Source organism: Salmo salar, chromosome ssa11, assembly GCF_905237065.1.
Source record: "Salmo salar chromosome ssa11, Ssal_v3.1, whole genome shotgun sequence".
Lineage (NCBI taxonomy): Eukaryota > Metazoa > Chordata > Actinopteri > Salmoniformes > Salmonidae > Salmo > Salmo salar.
In genome coordinates, this window is record NC_059452.1 from 2928706 (window position 1) to 2954362 (window position 25657).

General features: G+C 41.0%; 1 protein-coding gene across 1 annotated transcript in view; it reads left to right on the forward strand.

Annotated features, from left to right (window-relative positions):
* The window catches only part of LOC100196496 (molybdenum cofactor biosynthesis protein 1), a 65682-nt gene that overhangs the window by 23781 nt on the left and 16244 nt on the right, over nucleotides 1-25657 (forward strand). The window contains exons 5-9 of the mRNA XM_014126168.2: nucleotides 339-400; nucleotides 1010-1121; nucleotides 2754-2866; nucleotides 4683-4793; nucleotides 6275-6395. Coding sequence (XP_013981643.2) covers nucleotides 339-400; nucleotides 1010-1121; nucleotides 2754-2866; nucleotides 4683-4793; nucleotides 6275-6395 — 519 coding nt within the window. The remainder of the gene's footprint in view (nucleotides 1-338; nucleotides 401-1009; nucleotides 1122-2753; nucleotides 2867-4682; nucleotides 4794-6274; nucleotides 6396-25657) is intronic.

Here is a 25657-nt window from a genome sequence, read left to right on the forward strand (position 1 = left end):
TTTTATTTTACTGCTGCTCTTTAAATATTATTTTTAAACTGCATTGTTGGTTAGGGGCTCGTAAGTAAGCATTTCACTAAGGTCTACACCTGTTGTGTTCGGCGCATGTGACTAATAAAATTTTATTTGAAATTGCAGTTGGTCTCAGGCCTTGAGACTGGTTTGTTAAGCTTTGTCTGGGATGATTCCTGGTGTGACTTCACATTCTGGCGTTGTCCTTGGCCATTCAGCTTTGTCCTTGGCCATTTGGAAGGTGCTTAGAATAAAATGTATCACATAAGCCTAGTAGCCTATTGGCTACTGCTCTGTTTTCATTGTTGCCTTCCTCTCTTTCCTAGGGTTCCACAAGGTCATGGAAGGTATTGACAAAGCCATTGAGATGGGCTATAACCCTGTCAAGGTAAAAGATCAGTCCTACTCAACTTTGTTCATTTGCTGGTTCTTCCAAAGAAGCTAGCTGTAGGTTGGAAGCCATACTTGTCACGATGTTAGGTTCAACTGTGTGTGTGTGTGAATGTTTTCGCTCTTACACATGTTTGAATGCATCAGACGGTTGGTTTGAGTGTGTTGATACTCATTCCCTATGGAAGGCTTTCCCTCCATAGTGTTTTAATGCATGGCTTGTGTTGGTACTGCATGTAGTCAGTTAAAACACAGATTCGTGCAGTTTTGGCAGCTCTCTGGTGGAAGGCTTGTAGCTACCCCCTACTACATGGGGATGCGTGAAACTTACTCCTCAGCCTGAAGTGTCCCCACTAGCTAGATTTTCACATGGCGCCGACTAGTAAGACTCTTCAGGAGGGCGGTAACGTGTGTTAGCAAGACTGAGGTCCCAAGTTTGCGCCAGGTATGGACCGACTCGGGAGGAAGCTGTACTCGCTACGCAAGCAGTGTGATGTCGTTTACAGTTGTCACCTATCTATCTTAAGATGAATGCACTAACTGTCACTCTGGATAAGTGTCTGCTAAAATGTAAATGTTGTTCACTGCTGCACACTGCCCTCTACAGGTCAACTGTGTGGTCATGCGGGGCCTCAACGAGGACGAGCTTCTGGACTTTGTGGCCCTGACAGAGAAGAGGCCTCTGGAAGTACGCTTCATTGAGTACATGCCCTTCGACGGTGAGTGGACCATTCTTAAAGACCATTGCCACCACTGCCGAGAGTACTTCTCTGACGTGACTGGAGACCGGAGTTTCAATCGCTGTATCCAACCTCCCCACTGTTTCTCCCACTTGCCTGTCTCCCTCCTTGATTACCTTACTGTCTGATTAAAGTGTCAAAATACCGCACACACTGTCAATGTTGCAGCTTTACTGCATTGTCCAAGTTTCAGTTTTTTTTACAGAAGGATAACAGTCATCGTCTCAGTATTTTCAATTCCCTTAAATAGACTAATACTTTACTAATATTTCCGTCATGATGGATTTTAAATTGCTGTAATTTTGAAATAATGACAGACTCTTAGCCATCTACCTTATATTCAAATTGTAGACCTCGTTTTAAATAGGCTTATGTTTGTATGGGTTCAATGCAGTCTCACACTTTCAAACTATGAGTAATATTCCTTCACGAATAGGGCAACTAATGAGTTTACAATTGGCAGTTTCTAGAAATATAGTAACAGAGGTTAACATTTAAACCCTCACTCACCCCGTTTAGATACCGTAATTTCCGGACTATTGAGCGCACCTGAATATAATCCGCACCCACTGAATTAAAAAAATGTATATTATTTTGAACATAAATAAGCCGCACATGTCTATAAGCCGCAGGTGCCTACCGGTACATTGAAACAAATTAACTTTACACAGGCTTTAACGAAACACAGCTTGTAACAAAAATAAATAGGCTTTAACGAAACACGGCTTGTAACAAAAAAAAAGAAATTAGCAGTAAACAGTAGCCTACCAAGAAAGTCATTGGTCACTATCTTCCTCCTCCTGTGCACTGAAACCACTGAAGTCATCTCCTTCGGTGTCGGAGTTGAATAGCCTCAGAATTGCTTCATCCGATATTGGATCGTTTTCATTGTCGCTCTCGTCACTGTTTGACCTTAACCCGTTCGGCAATTTCATTGGTCTAATGAAAGCTTCATGCCGGTAAAAAACTGAGCACGTCACAGAATGTGTTTTTTTGGAGAGAAAAAAATGTGAAAGCGGGAAAAATCCATATATTAGCCGCATCATTGTTTAAGCCGCGAGGTTCAAAGCGTGGGAAAAAAGTTGCGGCTTATAGTCCGAAATTTACGGTACTTAAAAAAAAAAAGTCCTTTCATTTTTTTATGTAAAAACATGATTGGATTGTAAATGCAAGCATTTCACTGTGTCACTGATCAGCTGTGTCACTGATTTTCTTGCCTTGCAAGAAAATGAATTGTCATCCAAACAGAGCCTAAGAGTCCTGAATTTGGTCTTCAATAGATATGTCATCACTGTTCAGAAACACATGGTAACCAACAGTGTTTCATGTAGAGTGAGAGTCAGGACACGTACTATACAAGTTTATCCTCAACTAGAGTGCAAATAGATTTGGGTATGCTTGATTTAGCTTGCTCGGCCTAATTGAACCAATAGAACTGTCCAAAATGTGAAAAACCAACCCCCCTGGTGTGCCGGGAAGCACAATCAAGCGCACAAAGTATTTTGAGAGAAAATAAATAAGATTTCAATCATGGTCTGTCATCCACATTGTGAATACACCTCTAGACAAGAGCATTCACTCCATTCTGTTGACCTCTGCTGCCTCCTGCAGGAAACAAATGGAACTTCAAGAAGATGGTGAGCTACCAGGAGATGCTGGACCGCATTAGACAGCAGTGGCCCAGTTTGGAACAGCTTCCACTCGGAAAGACGGACACAGCCAAGGTTCCTCTCTCCCCCCAGCCCACTTAAATTCCCACAGATAATCTCTAAATTATTAATCTGTCTCATCTTGCACCTGCGACTCAGCTAAATTAAATATTCAATGTGCCGTGTCCGCCCAGGAACAAATTATGATGACACGTTATCCATTTCTGCTACATCAGAGATGCGGTACTACCCACAGTGTGTGCTGGTTGCATTAATTAATTAATTAATTAATTAATTGTTTAGTTGACGGTAAGTCACATGGTTGTGCAAGCTAAATCAGATGCTAATGAAAATGTCAAGATACAATGATGCCTGAAAGCAAAGCTGGTCTCTTGTATTTATCTTGAATCCTGGTCCCAGATCTGTTTGTGCACTTAATTGCTCATTGTCAAGCCAAACAGACTGGCACTCAGGCTAATGATCTCAATGACCACATGTACATGCGAACAGTATTCCCGGATAATAGTTCATATCCCAGTTAAGGTCTTATTTGGGATAAGCTGTTTACATGCACCTTTGATATCCCGCTCACGAGTATCACTCTACCCATGAATAAACAGAATATTCCTAATTTAGGTTAATCTAGGTTAAATGGAATAAAAGCAAAAAATCTAGACACTGACTGAGATATAGAATATTAACTTGAATATTAATTAACTAAAATATGATTTTAATAAGAATTGCTGTTTTGTCTAGGAAAGATCAGTGGAGAAATGTTCTCTCATAAATGTGAATGCGTGGTTAGGGGATCGCGTGTAACATGCTATGCTACACTTACATGCAAGCAGTCTTATCAGAAACATGTTTCATAATTTTCTCAGCTTTTCATTTCCTTAAAACCGATCATGGCATTTTGCACAGGGACAATCTTGGCACTGTTTTGGAGTCATTGCATTTTCTCTTCGATCCCTAAACGTCCTCACTCTGAGAGAGTAGCTGAATTGGAACAGACAAATTTACATTAATTCTATTGATTTAAGACATTAGTCTGATGAGCACTGCTTTATTTAGTCTTTCAGGGCAGCAAGTTATTACAGAAGTATAGCTGCATCTAACTATTGACAAGTTGATGAGCAAATGGCCTACCAAATGTCGGAAATTATAACCATAAACGTATCCAAATTAGGGGTCAAAGGAGCCTAAGCCGATACAGTCCGGTACAGAGTCTCGGCAAAATAAATTATGCAATTATTATGGTGGATTGAATGTGCGCAGACAACCTACTTTTTGAAGTAATTTGTTTAACTTCTCAGAATAAAACATAATCACACAACACCCATGATACTATGCTAAACTGAGCCTGCACAGACCGCAAAAAAACAACAGTAAATGGGTATGCCGTCTAAGATAAGCATATCGCAGGCATCTTATCTGGGTTTATAACCGGGATAGAAGCTTATTTGGGTTATTGTGAACGGGATATGATGTTTGTCAACTTAACAGAATACTTGAGTGTCCCGAATAATAACAGGATATTGGTGTGCATGTAAACGTGGTCAGTGTCTGTTCCAAATGACCTTAGTATAACAATCACATATCCTTTCCTGAACAGATGTGCTATATATAAACTAAAAGAACAGAAATCCATTGTCCTTACATTTTTATTTATTAGCCAAAGGATAGGCGCAGATGCGCAGGGAGACAGAGTAAAGCGATGAGGAATGCTTAAGAATCATACGGGGATCGACTGTATGGGGTTATGTAGATGAGGGCGTTACCACACTACCAACTTGCGCTGTAAAACCAGACAGTTCGACAGAAAGAAAGCAGGCTGGGGCTAAGATTACCTTAAACCATGTTCTTACGATCTGTTCTCTGCTCTGCTCCTTAGACATTTAAGGTGCCAGGCTTTCAGGGCCAGGTGGGCTTCATCACCTCCATGTCGGATCAATTCTGTGGCTCCTGCAACCGACTACGCATCACGGCAGACGGCAACCTCAAGGTGAACAGCCCTTGTGGCGCATGTAGACAGTGAAGGGGTGACTGTGGGGGTGTGTGGACGTTTGTGTACTTACATAATCGCACACACATGCAGACAGACACAGTCGCCCGTGTGTGTGTGTGTGATTACGTACATCAGGGTTCCCCAACTCGCGGGCCGAATTTTGCCTGTGGGTTGTTTTATTTGTCACCCCAAGTTTTCTGAGCAAATTATTTTTTTATATACACTACCGTTCAAAAGTTTGGTCACTTAGAAATGTCCTAGTTTTTGAAAGAAAAGCACATTTTATGCCCGTTAAAATAACAGCAAATTGATCAGAAATTCAATGTCGACATTGTTAATGTTGTAAATGACTATTGTAGCTGGAAACGGCAGATTCTTGATGGAATATCTACATGGGCGTACAGAGGCCCATTATCAGCAACCATCACTCCTGTGTTCCACTGGCACGTTGTTAGCTAATCCAAATTTATCATTTTAAAAAGCTAATTGATCATTAAAAAAAACATTTGAAATTATGTTTGCACAGCTAAAAATTGTTGTTCTGATTTAAAGAAGCAATAAAACTGGCCTTCTTTAGACTAGTTGAGTATCTGGAGCATCAGCATTTGTGGGTTTGATTACAGACTCAAAATGGCCAGAAGCAAAGCACTTTCTTCTGAAACACGTCAGTCTATTCTTGTTCTGAGAAATGAAGGCAGTTCCATGTGAGAAATTGACAAGAAACTGAAGGTCTCGTACAACGCAGTGAACTACCCCTTCACAGAACAGCGCAAACTGGCTCTAACCAGAATAGAAAGAGCGGGAGGCCCCGGTGCACAACTGAACAAGAGTACAAGTACATCAGAGTGTCTAGTTTGAGAAACAGACGCCTCACAAGTCCTCAACTGGCAGCTTCATTAAATAGTACCCGCAAAACACCAGTCTCAACGAAAACAGTGAAGAGGCAACTCCGGGATGCTGGCCTTCTAGGCAGAGTTGTATAGAAAAAGCTTAAGATGGGCAAAATAAATTTAAAAAAGAACACAGACACTGGACAGAGGACCTCTGCCTAGAAGGCCAGCATCCCGGAGTCGCCTCTTCACTCTTGACGTTGAGACTGGTGTTTTGCGGGTACTATTTAATGAAGCTGCCAGTTGAGGACTTGTGAGGCGTCTGTTTCACAAACTAGTTGTGCACCGGGTTCTCCCACTCCTCTTTCTATTCTGTTTAGAGCCAGTTTGCACTGTTCTGTGACCCCAAACTTTTGAACACGTTTTTTATTTTTACTATTTTTAAGGTTTCTTGGTCATTTTGCAGTCTTAAAAATAGATTTTTGTATTATGTTCCGGGCCTCCCACCATCTGCTCAAGAAAAAATTGGCCTGCGGCTGAATCTAGTTGATCCCTGATGTACTTGCATCAGTTGTGTGTGTTAGTTACTCATCCTTTGTTCTGTCCCCAGTATGTGTGTTAGTGACTCCACCTCTTTCCCGTCCCTAGGTCTGTCTGTTTGGAAACACGGAGGTGTCCCTGAGGGACGTTCTGCGCTCTGGAGCTTCTGACCAGGAGCTGCTGGATATCATTGGCGCCGCCGTGGGCAGGAAGAAGAAACAACATGCAGGTAGTAAGAGCACTTTACCTTGGGTATATTCATTAGTGCACACCGTAGCAACATTTTTTTGCAATGGAATACTTTTTTGGCAACAAAAAGGAGTGTTTCTTATTGGATAAGTCCCTCCCCATTTCATTCTTAGTGAATATAATAATTAGGTGAATGCTTAAACATTTCCTTATATATTTATTATTATATATGCATTTGTTTTTATATATTTTTTAAAAATGTATATCCCACTCCAACTGAGACACCCTCAGAGAGTGTGGTCACGGCCAGGGTCTGCCAATATCAATGACGCAATTAAGGTTAAGTGCCTTGCTCAAGGTGCATGTCAACAGATTTTTCACCTTGTCGGCTCGGGGATTGTAACTAGCGATGTTTCAGTTACTGGCCCAATGCTCTAACCACTAGACTATCTGCTGCCCCAGGTTTATTACTACTCGTATAATGCACGGTTAGTTTTAACTCTGTTTAATTAGAACCTAACGGACAACTAAGAAAAGCTCAAACCAAGTTAATTCACCCAATGAGTCAAACAGCTGAAAAGACAAAGCACCAGTATATATACCCCCTGTTAGACAGTCTCCTCCTTTTCTCTAACCACTACATCTTTGTTGCTTGTCAGGAAGTTAAGTGATGTGAGTAATAAACTGTTCCTTCTCCCTTCATGTGACCTCGGCCCCCATTCTTCACTAATCCACCCTCATCAGTGACCGCAACCATTCGATTGCCTTTTCCCTTACTTAGTAACATTCTCCTGGCTCTTATCCAACCTCCATTGACCCCACCATTATATATTCCTACATATAACCATTAACTTCTGGTGTAGCATGTATTTCAAATTACAACCCAACAGTCCCTCCTATTTGAATAGTAATTACCATACTGTTCAACATCAAAAACTTTGAAATGATTTACATTCAGTGTAATTATTACATTCAGTTAATATATTTACACCACTGAGACTTATGGACTCTGATCTATAATTACACTATGTACACTGGTAATGACATTTCAGCTGAAGTTTTGACTTTCTCTTTCCTCCTTCTGGTTCCTAAGAGAGTGATAGCACAAAACTTTAAAAGCAAAAAGAAACACACAACATAACAAGTATTAATAATGTGCTAAGCTATGCATACTTATATATGCAAAGACGAACCAAAGTTAGATAACATGATGATCCCCACTATCTCTTCGCCTGACTCTGGCTTCGGGATAATTTTCTGCTCGGTTCCACAAAAATGAAGGCCCTAAAAAGATCATGCTTTCATGTCTTTGCCCTGTCCAGCAACAGGTTCCAAGAGGTGTTCCCATGCCATGTCATTTTCACTTCGCTCCCAATCTCCTTCTTCCTCCATGGCCACCCAATATACACTGCTCAAAAAAATAAAGGGAACACTTAACCTCTATGGGCTAGGTGGGACGCTTGCACTCCATCAACAGCAGGTGCATTTCAAGAGCGGCAAATTTGAATCCAAATAAATGTCAAAATTCAAATTTTTCAAACATACAACTATTTTACACCCTTTGAAAGATAAACATCTCCGTAAAACCTGTTGGGGCTACAGGTTAGCAATGAACCCCGAGCCGGGATTGCTAACAAGGCTGGGAATTCAAAACATCAAAAATCTAATAATTTCAATTTCTCAAACAATCAACTATTTTACACAATTTAAATGATAAACATCTCCTTAATCTAACCACATTGTTCGATTTTCAAAGAGGCTTTACGGCAAAAGCATAAAGTTAGATTATGTTAGGACAGTACATAGCCACAAAAGTACAAACATCCATTTTCAATTCAAGGTCAGGCGTCACCAAAAGCAGAAACCAGCTTGAATTATGCACTAACTTTTGTCAAACTCCATCAGATGACACTCCTAGGACATTGTTATACAATACATGCATTTTTTGTTCCATCAAGTTCATATTTATATCCAAAAACAGCATTTTACAGTAGCGTGAAATTCAGATTTTTTTCTTCTCTGAAATGCTTCCGGTGAACATAACAAAATTACTATTCGAAAACATTGGTAAAATATAATATTGTCATTCAAAGAATAATATATTATCATCTCGTAATTGCTACCGAATGGCCAGATCTCAAAATAACTTTACTGGGAAATCACATTTTGCAATAAACGGGGTGCTATGCTAAGAACAACAGGCTATGCTATACAGTTAGCATCATCTAAAATCGATAATAACATTGTAAATATCCCCTTACCTTTGATTATCTCCATCAGAAGACAGGCATCCCAGGTCCGGAAGGCATCCCGCCGAACAAATGTGGTTTCTTTTGACAAAGTTCATAATTTATGTCCAAATAACACCAAGTACTTAGCGTTCATTATGCTCCCACAAAACGTGGTGGGGGGGACTGTAAAATCACGCCGAAAAGCTAAAAAACCTAGTAAATAATCTATTTATGTTCGTTCAAACATGTCAAATGTTGTTTAGCATTAATCTTTTGGTCCATTTTTAACGTTAAACATCAGTAATATTTTCACACAACCTATCCTATGTCGAGATAAACAATGAAGACAAAACTCACGTTTCTCAGATTTATGCGCAGGCGCAAAAAAATGAAGTGATGACATGTCAACTTCCTTGGATTCTAATTTGCTCTCTGTTTATCATAGACGCTTCAAACAACTTTATAAAGATCGTTGACATCTAGTGGAAGCCGTAGGTGTTGCGAAATGAATCCTTTCTCACTATGATATCTATAAAACAATGACACTAAATAGTACAGTCACAAAATTCACATTTATTTGGGATCTATTTTTCACAGGTTTTTGCCTGCAATATGAGTTTTGTTATACTTACAGACACCATTCAAACTGTTTTAGAAAATTCAGAGTGTTTTCTATCCGAATGTGTTAATAATATGCATATCCTAGCTTCTGAGTTGGTGTAGGAGGCAGTTAAAAATGGGCACATATTTTTTTCAAAATGTCTCAATACTGCCCCCGAGCCCCAACAGGTTTTAATCTAACCACGTTTTACGATTTCAAAAAGGTTTTACGGCGAAAGCATAAATTTAGAGTATGTTAGGACAGTACATTTACAAGAGTTGTGTGTAATGTTTTGTCAATTCAAAGACAGGGTCACCAAAACCATAAAACCAGCTAAAATGATGCACTAACCTTTTACAATCTCCATCAGATGACACTCCTAGGACATTATGTTAGACAATGCATGCATTTTTAGTTCTATCAAGTTCATATTTATATCCAAAAACAGCGTTTTACTATGGCATTGATGTTGAGGAAATCGTTTCCCTCCAATAACCGGCAGTCAAGTCAGCACCACAAATTAAATAATTAAAATTAGAAAACATTGGTAAAATATTATATTGTCATTTAAAGAATTATAGATTTACATCTCTTGAACGCAATCAACTTGCCAGATTTAAAAATAACCTTACTGGGAAATCACACTTTGCAATAATCTGAGCACTGCGCCCAGAAAAATACGCGTTGCGATACAGACTAGCTGTCATGTTGGGGAGATCTAAAATCGAAAATACTATGTAAATAATCCATTATCTTTGATTCTCTTCATCAGATGTCACTTCCAGGTATCACAGGTCCATAACGAATGTAGTTTTGTTCAAAAAAAGCTCATCATTTATGTCCAAAAATCTCCGTCTTGTTAGCTCATGATCTAAGCCCGCCGGACTTCACTTCATGAACGAGGGGAAAAAATATATTTACGTTCGTTCAAACATGTCAAACGTTGTATAGCATAAATCATTAGGGCCTTTTTTAACCAATAATATTCAAGGTGGAGGAATGCATTCTCTTTTATAACGTATTGGAACGAGGGTACCCAACATGAACTCGCGCGCCAGGTGTCTAATGGGCCATCATCGTTCCATGGCTCTTGTTCGGTCAGATCTCCCTCCAGAAGACTCAAAACACTTTGTAAAGGCTGGTGACATCTAGTGGAAGCAATAGGAAGTGCCAAAATATTCCTCAGCCCCTGTGTTTTTCAATGGCATAGGTTTAAAGGTAATACAACACATCAGGTATCCACTTCCTGTCAGAAAATGTCTCAGGGTTTTGCCTGCCAAATGAGTTCTGTTATACTCAGACACCATTCAAACAGTTTTAGAAACTTTAGGGTGTTTTCTATCCATATATAATAAGTATATGCATATTCTAGTTACTGGGTAGGATTAGTAACCAGATTAAATCGGGTACATTTTTTTATCCAGCCGTGCAAATACTGCCCCCTAGCCCTAACAGGTTAAACAACACAATGCAACTCCAAGTCAATCACACTTCTGTGAAATCAAACTGTCCACTTAGGAAGCAACACTGATTGACAATAAATTTCACATGCTGTTGTGCAAATGGAATAGACAACAGGTGGAAATTATAGGCAATTAGCAAGACACCCCCAATAAAGGAGTGGTTCTGCAGGTGGGGACCACAGACCACTTCTCAGTTCCTATGCTTCCTGGCTGATGTTTTGGTCACTTTTGAATGCTGGCGGTGCTTTCACCCTAGTGGTAGCATGAGACGGAGTCTACAACCCACACAGGTGGCTCAGGTAGTGCAGCTCATCCAGGATGGCACATCAATGCGAGCTGTGGCAAGAAGGTTTGCTGTGTCTGTCAGCGTAGTGTCCAGAGCATGGAGGCGCTACCAGGAGACAGGCCAGTACATCAGGAGACGTGGAGGAGGCCGTAGGAGGGCAATAACCCAGCAGCAGGACCGCTACCTCTGCCTTTGTGCAAGGAGGAGCAGGAGAAGCACTGCCAGAGGCCTGCAAAATGACCTCCAGCAGGCCACAAATGTGCATGTGTCTGCTCAAACGGTCAGAAACAGACTCCATGAGGGTGGTATGAGGGCCCGACGTCCACAGGTGGGGGTTGTGCTTACAGCCCAACACCGTGCAGGACGTTTGGCATTTGCCAGAGAACACCAAGATTGGCAAATTCGCCACTGGTGCCCTGTGTTCTTCACAGATGAAAGCAGGTTCACACTGAGCACGTGACAGATGTGACAGAGTCTGGAGACGCCGTGGAGAACGTTCTGCTGCCTGCAACATCCTCCAGCATGACCGGTTTGGCGGTGGGTCAGTCATGGTGTGGGGTGGCATTTCTTTGGGGGGGCCGCACAGCCCTCCATGTGCTCGCCAGAGGTAGCCTGACTGCCATTAGGTACCGAGATGAGATCCTCAGACCCCTTGTGAGACCATATGCTGGTGCGGTTGGCCCTGGGTTCCTCCTAATGCAAGACAATGTTAGACCTCATGTGGCTGGAGTGTGTCAGCAGTTCCTGCAAGAGGAAGGCATTGATGCTATGGACTGGCCCGCCCGTTCCCCAGACCTGAATCCAATTGAGCACAGCTGGGACATCATGTCTCGCTCCATCCACCAACGCCACGTTGCACCACAGACTGTCCAGGAGTTGGCGGATGCTTTAGTCCAGGTCTGGGAGGAGATCCCTCAGGAGACCATCCGCCACCTCATCAGGAGCATGCCCAGGCGTTCTAGGGAGGTCATACAGGCACGTGGAGGCCACACACACTACTGAGCCTCATTTTGACTTGTTTTAACCTGTTGGGTCTAGGGGGCAGCATTTGCACGTCTGGATAAAAAAAATGTACCCGATTTAATCTGGTTACTAATCCTACCCAGTAACTAGAATATGCATATACTTATTATATATGGATAGAAAACACTCTAAAGTTTCCAAAACTGTTTGAATGGTGTCTGTGAGTATAACAGAACTCATTTGGCAGGCAAAACCCTGAGACATTTTCTGACAGGAAGTGGATACCTGATGTGTTGTATTGATTTTAAACCTATCCCATTGAAAAACACAGGGGTTTAGGAATATTTTGGCACTTCCTATTGCTTCCACTAGATGTCACCAGCCTTTACAAAGTGTTTTGAGTCTTCTGGAGGGAGATCTGACCGAACAAGAGCCATGGAACGGTGATGTCCCATTAGACACCTGGCGCGCTACTTCATGTTGGGTACCCTCGTTCCAATACGTTATAAAAGGCTATGCATTCGTCCACCTTGAATATTATTCATGTTCTGGTTAAAAAGGCCCTAATGATTTATGCTATACAACGTTTGACATGTTTGAACGAACGGAAATATATTTTTTCCCCTCGTTCATGACGAGAAGTCCGGCTGGCTTACATCATGTGCTAACGAGACGGAGATTTTTGGACATAAATGATGAGCTTTTTTGAACAAAACTACATTCGTTATGGACCTGTGATACCTGGAAGTGACATCTGATGAAGAGAATCAAAGGTAATGGATTATTTACATAGTATTTTCGATTTTAGATCTCCCCAACATGACGTCTAGTCTGTATCGCAACGCGTATTTTTCTGGGCACAGTGCTCAGATTATTGCAAAGTGTGATTTCCCAGTAAGGTTATTTTTAAATCTGGCAAGTTGATTGCGTTCAAAAGATGTAAATCTATAATTCTTTAAATGACAATATAATATTTTACCAATGTTTTCTAATTTTAATTATTTAATTTGTGACGCTGACTTGACTGCCGGTTATTGGAGGGAAACGATTTCCTCAACATCAATGCCATAGTAAAACGCTGTTTTTGTATATAAATATGAACTTGATAGAACTAAAAATGCATGCATTGTCTAACATAATGTCCTAGGAGTGTCATCTGATGGAGATTGTAAAAGGTTAGTGTATCATTTTAGCTGGTTTTATGGTTTTGGTGACCCTGTCTTTGACTTGACAAAACATTACACACAACTCTTGTAAATGTACTGTCCTAACATACTCTAAATTTATGCTTTCGCCGTAAAACCTTTTTGAAATCGTAAAACGTGGTTAGATTAAGGAGATGTTTATCTTTCAAATGGTGTAACATAGTTGTATTTTTGAAAAATTTGAATTTTGACATTTATTTGGATTCAAATTTGCCGCTCTTGAAATGCACCTGCTGTTGATGGAGTGCACCACAGGTGGCACGCTAGCGTCCCACCTAGCCCCAAGAGGTTAAGGACATTACATCAAAGTTGGATCAGCCTGTAGTGTGGTTTTCCACTTTAATTTTGAGTGTGACTCCAAATCCAGACCTCCATGGGTTGATAAGTTGGATTTCCATTGATTATTTTTGTGTGATTTTTGTTGTCAGCACATTCAACTATGTAAAGAAAAAAGTATTTAATAAGATTATTTCTTTCATTCAGATCTAGGATGTGTTGTTTAAGTGTTCCCTTTATTTTTTTGAGCAGTATACATGTGTGGTGGCCAGTACCAGTCAAAAGCTTGGACACACCTACTCGTTCCAGGGTTTTTCTTAAATTTTTACAATTTTATACATTGTAGAATAATAGTGAAGACATCAAAACTCTGAAATAACACGCTTGGAATCATGTAGGAACCAAAAAAGTGTTAAACAAATAAATATTTTTGATTCTTCAAAGTAGCCACCCTTTAACTTGATGACAGCTTTGCACACGCTTGGCATTCTCTCAACCAGCTTCACCTGGAATGCTTTTCCAACAGTCTTGAAGAAGTTTCCACATATGCTGAGCACTTGTTGGCTGTTTTTCCTTCAATCTGCGGTCCAGCTCATCCCAAACCATCTCAATTGGGTTAAGATCGGGTGATCTGATGCAGCACTATCACCCTCCTTGTTCAAATAACTCTTACACAGCCTGAAGGTGTGTTGGATCATTGTCCTGTCGAAAAACGATTGATAATCCCACTAAGCAAAAACCAGATGGGATGGCGTATTGCTGCAGAATGCTATGGTAGCCATGCTGGTTAAGTGTGCTTTGAATCCCAAATAAATCAGTAACCGTGTCACCAGCAAAGCACCCCCACACCATCACACCTCCTCCATGCTTCAAGGTGGGAACCATATGTGAAGATCATCCGTTCACCACTCTGCATCTCAGACACGGCGGTTGGAACCAAAAATCTAACATTTTGACTCATCAGACCAAAGGACTCATTTCCACCGGTCTAATGTCCATTGCTCGTCTGTCTTGGCCCAATCAAGTCTCTTCATCTTATTGGTGTCCTTTTGTAGTGTTTTTTTGTTGCAGAAATTCGACCCTGAAGGCCTGATCCACGCAGTCTCTGAATAGTTGACGTTGATGCCTGTTACTTGAACTCTGAAGCATTTATTTGGGCTGCAATTTCTGAGGTAACTAATTAATTTATCCTCTGCAGCAGAGGTAACTCTGGGTCTTCCTTTCCTGTGGAGGTCCTTATGACAGCCAGTTTCATCATAGCGCTTGATGGTTTTTGCTACTGCACTTGAAGAAACTTTCAGTTCTTGACATTTTCTGGATTGACTGACCTTCATGTCTTAGTAATGATGGACTGTCGTTTGTCTTTGCTGATATGAGCTGTTCTTACCATAATATGGACAAATAGGGCCATCTTCTGTATACCACCCCTACCTTGTCACAGCTGATTGGCTCAAACACATGAAGAAGGAAAGACATTCCACAAATTAACTTTTAACAAGGCTTTTAACAACTGTTCATTGAAATGTATTCCAGATGACTACCTCATGAACCTAGTTGAGAGAATGCAAAGCTGTCATCAAGGCAAAGGGTGGCTACTTTGAAGAATCTCAAATATAAAATATGTTTTTGGTTTAACACTTTTGTTGGTTACTACATGATTCCATATGTGTTATTTCATAGTTTTGATGTCTTCACTATTATTCTACAATGTAGAAAATAGACAAAATAATTAGGTAGGTGTGTCCAAACTTTTGACTGGTATTATACATTTCAACATCAATGCCCTCAGAAGATATCCCAACAATGCTACCAAGGTAACCCTGCTACTACTAACACTGCATACTTCAAAATACTCCTAATTTGCGCTATAGTCCAGTTCCATGCTGTTACTATAGCATCCTTCAGCTACTGTCCCTACTGCGACTGATGTGAGAGTAGCTATTGCATTGAATCTGTCTCCTGCTCTCCTATTGCCTTTGTGGTAAACTGATAGATCTAGGACTGAATCTTTCAGGTTCTCCCTACCTCAGAAACTTTTACAGATGCACAATTGAGAGCATTCTGACGGGCTGTATCACCGCCTGTTATGGCAACTGCACCGCCCACAACCACTGGTCTCTCCAGAGGGTGGTGCGGTCTGCCCAGCGCATCACCGGGGGCAAACTGCGTGCCCTCCAGGACACCTACAGCATCCTATGTCACAGGAAGGCCAAAAAGATCATCAAGGACATCAACCACCCAAGCCACGTCCTGTTCACCCCAACCCTTTGTGAACACCCTCATTACAGTGTAACCTTTGGGTCCCAACGGTTGATAAGCAGCCACCTTCTGACACTTTCCGTTTATCGTCACTCAGTCCCAATCTTCTGATAGATATGTCAAGTGTTAGCTGGCTGTTATGATTGGGGGAGATATTAGTAGCGTTGGAAGAGTGTCCAACCTTACAAAACTCTGAGTCACATGTTTCTTAATCATACTCTGCAGGAGATGTGATGCTATTATTACAGCAAACTTCCCCTTCGGTGATGTGGCCTCCTGTATACAGGGATCTGTGACTATTCTTTTAAGCTTTGTACCTTCTTTGACGAACCCCCCATTGAAAGTTGACAATAGTGTCTGAAATGACAACACTATCTCTGCTACTCTCACCATGATCTGGGTATGTGTGACATTCAGTTTGACTTCATAGTAGTCTCTATATTGTGCACAGTTAGCTTGTAAGAGATGGAGGACAGCTATCTCCTGTAACAATAGACATAGAGCAGTGGTATCATTCCCCAGAGACTCTTAACCACTTCCTTCATTTATTAGCCACACAAATATCCGGCCGTCATATGAAATTCTGCATTCCCAATTCCCTGTAATGTTAACGCCTTGGTTTTTGGGACTCTATGAATACACTGTCGGTCCTGTCAGACTCTGCAGCTAACACCCTTATGTAAACATTGTCTCAAACACATGCCCTGCATGTACCTTGCTTCCGGCCACAAATACATTTGCTCATTAATCATTCCATCTAACCCATAACACGTTAGTCACTACTGCTTCTCCACTTTTATATAATTATAAACATACTAAAACATTCAAGTCAATTTCCAACAATCCCTCCTCTGGAACAATGAGCATTCTGATGTTCCACGACACTTAGAAAACATATTGACTTGAACAGGGAAGAGAATAACCACCCTTAATGCCAATGAGACTGGGGAAAGAACCTTCCATCCATTCTGTTTTATGCCAATGGAATGCTAGTTTCCTTCATTCTCGGGTGTCAAAGCAAGACAGACTATGAGCCTTGCACGTAATTAATTGTACTGTGTCGCCATATGTATTGATGCACTTTACATTTACATTACATTTACGTCATTTAGCTGATGCTCTTATCCAGAGCGACTTACAAATTGGTGCATTCACCTTATGATATCCAGTGAAACAACCACTTTACAATAGTACATCTATATCTTTTCTTTGGGGGGGGTTAGAAGGATTATTTTATCCTATCCCAGGTATTCCTTAAAGAGGTGGGGTTTCAGGTGTCTCCGGAAGGTGGCGATTGACTCCGCTGTCCTCGCGTCGTGAGGGAGCTTGTTCCACCATTGGGGTGCCAGAGCAGCGAACAGTTTTGACTGGGCTGAGTGGGAAATGTGCTTCCGCAGAGGTAGGGAGGCGAGCAGGCCAGAGGCCACTTTAACATTAGGATTGTGATAACATGGTAAAACTAAACCCCTACTATCAAGTACCTCATGCTTAGCTCAAACTATCATCTAGTGGGTTCTCTAGCCTCCCTCTCAGAGGACACTAAAAGATGAGGTTTGAAGGAAGGAAAACCCTCCCTAGACAGTGCACCGTCCCCTCACTTTGTGCTCTCCTCCTTTTTGCTCCTTTCCAAACCATAATTTAAACATTTGATAAATTATCCAACCCACATTTAGAAAGACTCAACGTGAAGCACTAAGGACTGTCAATCACTCAAATTCAAGACCTCCAACTTCACACACACACCGACTGTCAGAATTTACATTTACAAACAGGGAACACATACAGGCATGTTAACGATAGATCGGTATCTCAATGCACCTGAATTTCCCAGTGTGTTGACCTCCAAAATCAACCTGATAGCCCAAATAAACAGTTTAGAGCAGTGGTTACCAACCTTTTCTGAGTCAAGATCACTTTCGCAGTCAAAAAGCAAACTGAGATTTACATTAACCTCACACAAACAGTTTTGTGAGAATGAGGTTTGGGCAGTAGGCCTAATACATTATCAAGGGATATTGGCTATATGATTGGCCTGCCAATATTGCTAATCAGACCATATTATATTTCAAAACTCGTGCTTTGATAACAAAATAGATCAGTTGGTTTAGCACTTGAGGCACTGTGGAGCATGAATTTAAATAATTTGCTTTTTTATTTAACTGGACTGATGGTACCTGCATCTGATGGTCAACGAGATCAAATCACGACGTCAGTGATCTTCAGGTCGAAAAGTCGGAGCTCTGGAAAGATGCCGGAGTTTCCAACTTGGAATTCCGAGTTCAAAACGATTTTTCCCAACCGCCTCTTACAGTCCCTGCTCTCTTCTTCCTTTCCTCCGGTGAGACTGACCAGAGAGAGGGGACATCATCTTCCACCTAATGGCGAAACTCGAGTCGCACCGCATCTGCCTCATGCACAAATTCATATTGTTCCTATGACCAGAGAAAGTTAAACATTCCTTAATATTAAAATCGACACGACGAGCTGCTAATAATAATAAAATGCATGGCTATCGATACTTGGCTACTCATTCATTGCAGCTGCAACCCGAGCGGAAGTATGGAGAAGCGCGTTGTTCAATGAAAATAGTGACAGTGCTGAATATAAACTTAAACATGAACTCGCTCATAAAAACAGCAGCTCTTTGCTGTATTCGTTGAGTCTCTGTGGTCATGGTTTTAAAAGTTATTAAATCTTACATAGGCTAGTAGCCTATTAAACTTGGCTGTGGACAGGGTCATGGAAACTCTATAGCCACGGTGATTTGACCTAGCCCATTGGGCAGCGCAGTAAGTGCACTCGATTTAGTCACAGATTTGCAGGTCTGCCGGGTAGGCGGAGTTTGTCTCATGGGAACACTTTGCTTACCCGGTGCGCAGGACTTTTGAATCAAGTGCACCTACCGGCAACAGCTCAACACGATTTTTAAAAAGAAGCGCAAGCCTTTATCGTTTGTTGGCTTTTCTACAGAAATATTTGGTGATCGACTAGGAGTGCCTTGATCGACCGGTTGGCGACCACTGGTTTAGAGCAACCCTAAATCAATTTCCGGGCACAGGTGACCACCCCCCTTCCTTCCCGGCACAGTTCTTCTGGCGTATCTTCATTTTCTTCTTCAGATAGCATTACAGTTCATATTCCCAACGGCACATACGTTTCATGCATATCACAGTTGATGGCCATTGATAATGTCCTGATTTCAATATCTGGGGAATAAGCAGATTTTCCCAAGCCAACGAATCTCTCACCTGAGCAGTTCCACCATTCTGTCTGGTCCTTTTTCCCACCAGTACACCAGCAGCATGAGAAAAGTTTGGACGTGATATCTCTCTATGCTCACTCCACATGCTCGGTCTCAGGACTCATGCTGCACTTCTGCTGCTCGCACACAGGTTGCTGGCTCGGTCTCAGTAGTAGTGGTGCAGAACAGGGCCGTAGTGAACACCAATTCTTCAGCCATTTGGGGGGTGAGGCTCACACTGTTCTTGTCGTATTATTCCTTCCATGCATACAGATACCATCAGTAATCACTATCACCATAACTTCGAGAGAGATCAGACCAAAACAACAGTTTGAGGCATTTCTGATTCAGAAAATCCAAAACGATTTACCATGTGACAAATGATTACCTAATACAACATTCCTAAGACTAATGTCAAAGAGCATACCAACAAACTGTTGAAACCATTTTCCAAATTGGCTTATTCTCCCTAATCATACTGGCGACCTCACAACAGAGTTACCGGGTCAGGAGGTTAGAGAGCTAACCCTTAGGGAGAAATCCTGACCATACAGCAGACCCAATCTGGTGAGATTTGTAGCACGACAAAAACAAGATCCAAAACAATAACGGCTATACACTACTTCATATTATACTTAAATCTCATCCAATGTGTGTCTCCTTTCTAGTGAGGTTGATAAGGCCAAAGGTCGTTCAACCCCATTTAAGTATTTTCTTTCCCTGTACTTCAGAAAGCATTTAAAAACATTTCCATCATTCTGCGTACCCAGTATACAACCAAATTCGAAGACCCCACACCGTAAATCAGACACGGTATTAACCTGTTAGGGCTAGGGGGCAGCATTTGCACGTCTGGATAAAAAAAATGTACCCGATTTAATCTGGTTACTAATCCTACCCAGTAACTAGAATATGCATATACTTATTATATATGGATAGAAAACACTCTAAAGTTTCTAAAACTGTTTGAATGGTGTCTGTGAGTATAACAGAACTCATTTGGCAGGCAAAACCCTGAGACATTTTCTGACAGGAAGTGGATACCTGATGTGTTGTATTACCTTTAAACCTATCCCATTGAAAAACACAGGGGCTGAGGAATATTTTGGCACTTCCTATTGCTTCCACTAGATGTCACCAGCCTTTACAAAGTGTTTTGAGTCTTCTGGAGGGAGATCTGACCGAACAAGAGCCATGGAACGATGATGTCCCATTAGACACCTGGCGCGCGAGTTCATGTTGGGTACCCTCGTTCCAATACGTTATAAAAGAGTATGCATTCGTCCACCTTGAATATTATTCATGTTCTGGTTAAAAAAAGGCCCTAATGATTTATGCTATAGAACGTTTGACATGTTTGAACGAACGTAAATATATTTTTTCCCCTCGTTCATGACGAGAAGTCCGGCTGGCTTAGATCATGTGCTAACAAGACGGAGATTTTTGGACATAAATGATGAGCTTTTTTGAACAAAACTACATTCGTTATGGACCTGTGATACCTGGAAGTGACATCTGATGAAGAGAATCAAAGGTAATGGATTATTTACATAGTATTTTAGATCTCCCCAACATGACGTCTAGTCTGTATCGCAACGCGTATTTTTCTGGGCGCAGTGCTCAGATTATTGCAAAGTGTGATTTCCCAGTAAGGTTATTTTTAAATCTGGCAAGTTGATTGCGTTCAAGAGATGTAAATCTATAATTCTTTAAATGACAATATAATATTTTACCAATGTTTTCTAATTTTAATTATTTAATTTGTGATGCTGACTTGACTGCCGGTTATTGGAGGGAAATGATTTCCTCAACATCAATGCCATAGTAAAACGCTGTTTTTGGATATAAATATGAACTTGATAGAACTAAAAATGCATGCATTGTCTAACATAATGTCATAGGAGTGTCATCTGATGGAGATTGTAAAAGGTTAGTGCATCATTTTAGCTGGTTTTATGGTTTTGGTGACCCTGTCTTTGACTTGACAAAACATTACACACAACTCTTGTAAATGTACTGTCCTAACATACTCTAAATTTATGCTTTCGCCGTAAAACCTTTTTGAAATCGTAAAACGTGGTTAGATTAAGGAGATGTTTATCTTTCAAAGGGTGTAAAATAGTTGTATGTTTGAAAAATTTGTATTTTGACATTTATTTGGATTCAAATTTGCCGCTCTTGAAATGCACCTGCTGTTGATGGAGTGCACCACGGGTGGCACGCTAGCGTCCCACCTAGCCCATAGAGGTTAACACCACTAACAAATATTCATAACCGGTGAGATGTGTGTGGTCAAATGTAGGGCAAGAACAAAGAAACCAATAGCCAGGCCTTAATTACTTGGGAGCCCCCTTTACTGCTAAATCTGGATGCCTTTATACTTTATAAAACTGCATAATTTCACTAACTGAATTTCAAAGAGAGCGAGATAATGACACCCCATACTCTCCTGGAAGAGAAAGTGTACATAACATTTGATTTGAAACATGTTATCAAAATGGCTATTTGTGACATGCTCCGAATACAACAGTATATTGGAATGCATTATTTGTCACCAGTACTTGAAAACATGTGAATAACTGTAAATACATACATGCATGCATACATACAGTGCCTTGCAAAAGTATTCATCCCCCTTGGTGTTTTTCCTATTTTGTTGCATTACAACCAGTAATTTAAATGGATTTGGATTTCATGCAATCGACATACACAAAATAGTCCTAATTGGTGAAGTGAAATGAAAAAAAAGTAACTTGTTTAAAAAAAAAAAAAAAAGTAAAACGGAAACTCAGGAAAACAAAAAGAAAAATCCTCTTACTGTCAACTGCATTTATTTCCAGCAAACTTAACATGTGTAAATATTTGTATGAACATAAGATTCAACAACTGAGACATAAACTGAACAAGTTCCACAGACATGTGACTAACAGAAATTGAATGTGTCCCTGAACAATTGATATCGAACAATTGATCAAACAATTTTCAGCAAACTTAACATGTGTAAATAAGATTCAACAGACAAACAGAACAAGTTCCACAGACATGTGAAGAACAAAAATGAACAAAGAGGGGGGGTCAAAAGTAACAGTCAGTATCTGGTGTGGCCACCAGCTGCATTAAGTACTGCAGTGCATCTCCTCCTCATGGACTGCACCAGATTTGCCAGTTCTTGCTGTGAGATGTTACCCCACTCTTCCACCAAGGCAAGTTCCCGGACATTTCTAGGGGGAATGGCCCTAGCCCTCCGATCCAACAGGTCCCAGACATGCTCAATGGGATTGATATCCGGGCTCATCGCTGGCCATGGCAGAACACTGACATTCCTGTCTTGCAGGAAATCACACACAGAACGAGCAGCATGGCTGGTGGCATTGTCATGCTGGAGGGTCATGTCAGGATGAGTACCACATGAGGGAGGAGGATGTCTTCCCTGTAACACACAGTGTTGAGATTGCCTGCAATGACAACAAGCTCAGTCCGATGATGCTGTGACACACCACCCCAGACCATGACTGACCCTCCACCTCCAAATCGATCCCGCTCCAGAGTACAGGGCTCGGTGTAACGCTCATTCCTTCTGCGATAAACGCAAATCCGACCATCAACCCTGGTGAGACAATACCGCGACTCGTCAGTGAAGAGCATTTTTTGCCAGTCCTGTCTGGTCCAGCGACGGTGGGTTTGTGCCCAAAGGTGATGTTGCCAGTGATGTCTGGTGAGGACCTGCCTTACAACAGGCCTACAAGCCCTCAGTCCAGCCTCTCTCAGCCTATTGCGGACAGTTTGAGCACTGATGTAGGGATTGTGCATTCCTGGTGTAACTCGGGCAGTTGTTGTTGCCATCCTGTACCTGTCCCGCAGGTGTGATGTTTTGATTTACCGATCCTGTGCAGGTGTGTTACACGTGGTCTGCCACTGTGAGGACGATCAGCTGTCTGTCCTGTCTCCCTGTAGCGCTGTCTTAAGCTTCTCACAGTACGGACATTGCAATTTTTTGCCCTGGCCACATCTGCAGTCCTCATGCCTCCTTGCAGCATGCCTAAGGCATGTTCATGCAGATGAGCAGGGAACCTGGGCATCTTTCTTTTGGTGTTTTTCAGAGTCAGTAGAAAGGCCTCTTTAGGGTCCTAATTTTTCATAACTGTGACCTTAATTGCCTACCGTCTAAGCTGTTAGCGTCTTAACGACTGTTCCACGGGTGCATGTTCATTCATTGTTTATGGTTCATTGAACAAGCATGGGAAACTGTTTAAACCCTTTACAATGAAGATCTGTGAAGTTAATTTGTAAAAATACAAATATCTTTGAAGACAGGGACCTGAAAAATAGTTTATATACCCCAATTTGGGTGGGGTCTCCTCCTCTTTAAACATGACATCTTTATTACTAGGCAGGAAGTTAAGTGATACGGCAACAAACTGTTCCTTCTCCCTTAATGTGACCTGACCTCGGCCCCCCATTCCTCACTAAACCACATCTCTCCCTCAGTGCCTGTCAACATGTGATTACCTTTCCTTTACTCAGTACATTCCAAGGTTAATTGACTACACCATATACACTCCACCTACAGATAATCATTAACTTCTGTCATAGAAACCAGACTATGGCACTCAATATTTCAATCGGATAGATACCTGATAATTAACAACATTTAAAGTTGAACCCAGAACCCATCAGTGTTACACCTCAGATATCACAACACACATTACCAAAATATTCACTATCTTCCTATTTCCACATTATGCCCCAATAGGGCATAAACAGTGGTGGAAAAAGTACCCAATTGTCATACTCATGATGTCCTAAAAGTGAAGATGCCTTAATAGGGTCATGCTCCAACACTCAGACATAATTTACAAATGAAGCATGTGTTTAGTGAGTCTGCCAGATAAGAGGCAGTAGGGATGACCAGGGATGTTAACTTGATAAGTGTGTGAATTGGACCGTTTTCCTGTCCTGGTAAGCATTCAAAATGTAATGAGTACTTTTGGGTGTCAGGGAAAATGTATGGAGAAAAAAGTACATCATTTTCTTTAGGAATGTAGTGAAGTTAAAGTTTGGGTTAACCTGTTGGGTCTAGGGGGCAGCATTTGCACGTCTGGATAAAAAAAATGTACCCGATTTAATCTGGTTACTAATCCTACCCAGTAACTAGAATATGCATATACTTATTATATATGGATAGAAAACACTCTAAAGTTTCCAAAACTGTTTGAATGGTGTCTGTGAGTATAACAGAACTCATTTGGCAGGCAAAACCCTGAGACATTTTCTGACAGGAAGTGGATACCTGATGTGTTGTATTACCTTTAAACCTATCCCATTGAAAAACACAGGGGCTGAGGAATATTTTGGCACTTCCTATTGCTTCCACTAGATGTCACCAGCCTTTACAAAGTGTTTTGAGTCTTCTGGAGGGAGATCTGACCGAACAAGAGCCATGGAACGATGATGGCCCATTAGACACCTGGCGCGCGAGTTCATGTTGGGTACCCTCGTTCCAATACGTTATAAAAGAGTATGCATTCGTCCACCTTGAATATTATTCATGTTCTGGTTAAAAAGGCCCTAATGATTTATGCTATACAACGTTTGACATGTTTGAACGAACGTAAATATATTTTTTCCCTCGTTCATGACGAGAAGTCCGGCTGGCTTAGATCATGTGCTAACAAGACGGAGATTTTTGGACATAAATGATGAGCTTTTTTGAACAAAACTACATTCGTTATGGACCTGTGATACCTGGAAGTGACATCTGATGAAGAGAATCAAAGGTAATGGATTATTTACATAGTATTTTAGATCTCCCCAACATGACGTCTAGTCTGTATCGCAACGCGTATTTTTCTGGGCGCAGTGCTCAGATTATTGCAAAGTGTGATTTCCCAGTAAGGTTATTTTTAAATCTGGCAAGTTGATTGCGTTCAAGAGATGTAAATCTATAATTCTTTAAATGACAATATAATATTTTACCAATGTTTTCTAATTTTAATTATTTAATTTGTGATGCTGACTTGACTGCCGGTTATTGGAGGGAAATGATTTCCTCAACATCAATGCCATAGTAAAAACGCTGTTTTTGGATATAAATATGAACTTGATAGAACTAAAAATGCATGCATTGTCTAACATAATGTCATAGGAGTGTCATCTGATGGAGATTGTAAAAGGTTAGTGCATCATTTTAGCTGGTTTTATGGTTTTGGTGACCCTGTCTTTGACTTGACAAAACATTACACACAACTCTTGTAAATGTACTGTCCTAACATACTCTAAATTTATGCTTTCGCCGTAAAACCTTTTTGAAATCGTAAAACGTGGTTAGATTAAGGAGATGTTTATCTTTCAAAGGGTGTAAAATAGTTGTATGTTTGAAAAATTTGTATTTTGACATTTATTTGGATTCAAATTTGCCGCTCTTGAAATGCACCTGCTGTTGATGGAGTGCACCACGGGTGGCACGCTAGCGTCCCACCTAGCCCATAGAGGTTAACACCACTAACAAATATTCATAACCGGTGAGATGTGTGTGGTCAAATGTAGGGCAAGAACAAAGAAACCAATAGCCAGGCCTTAATTACTTGGGAGCCCCCTTTACTGCTAAATCTGGATGCCTTTATACTTTATAAAACTGCATAATTTCACTAACTGAATTTCAAAGAGAGCGAGATAATGACACCCCATACTCTCCTGGAAGAGAAAGTGTACATAACATTTGATTTGAAACATGTTATCAAAATGGCTATTTGTGACATGCTCCGAATACAACAGTAT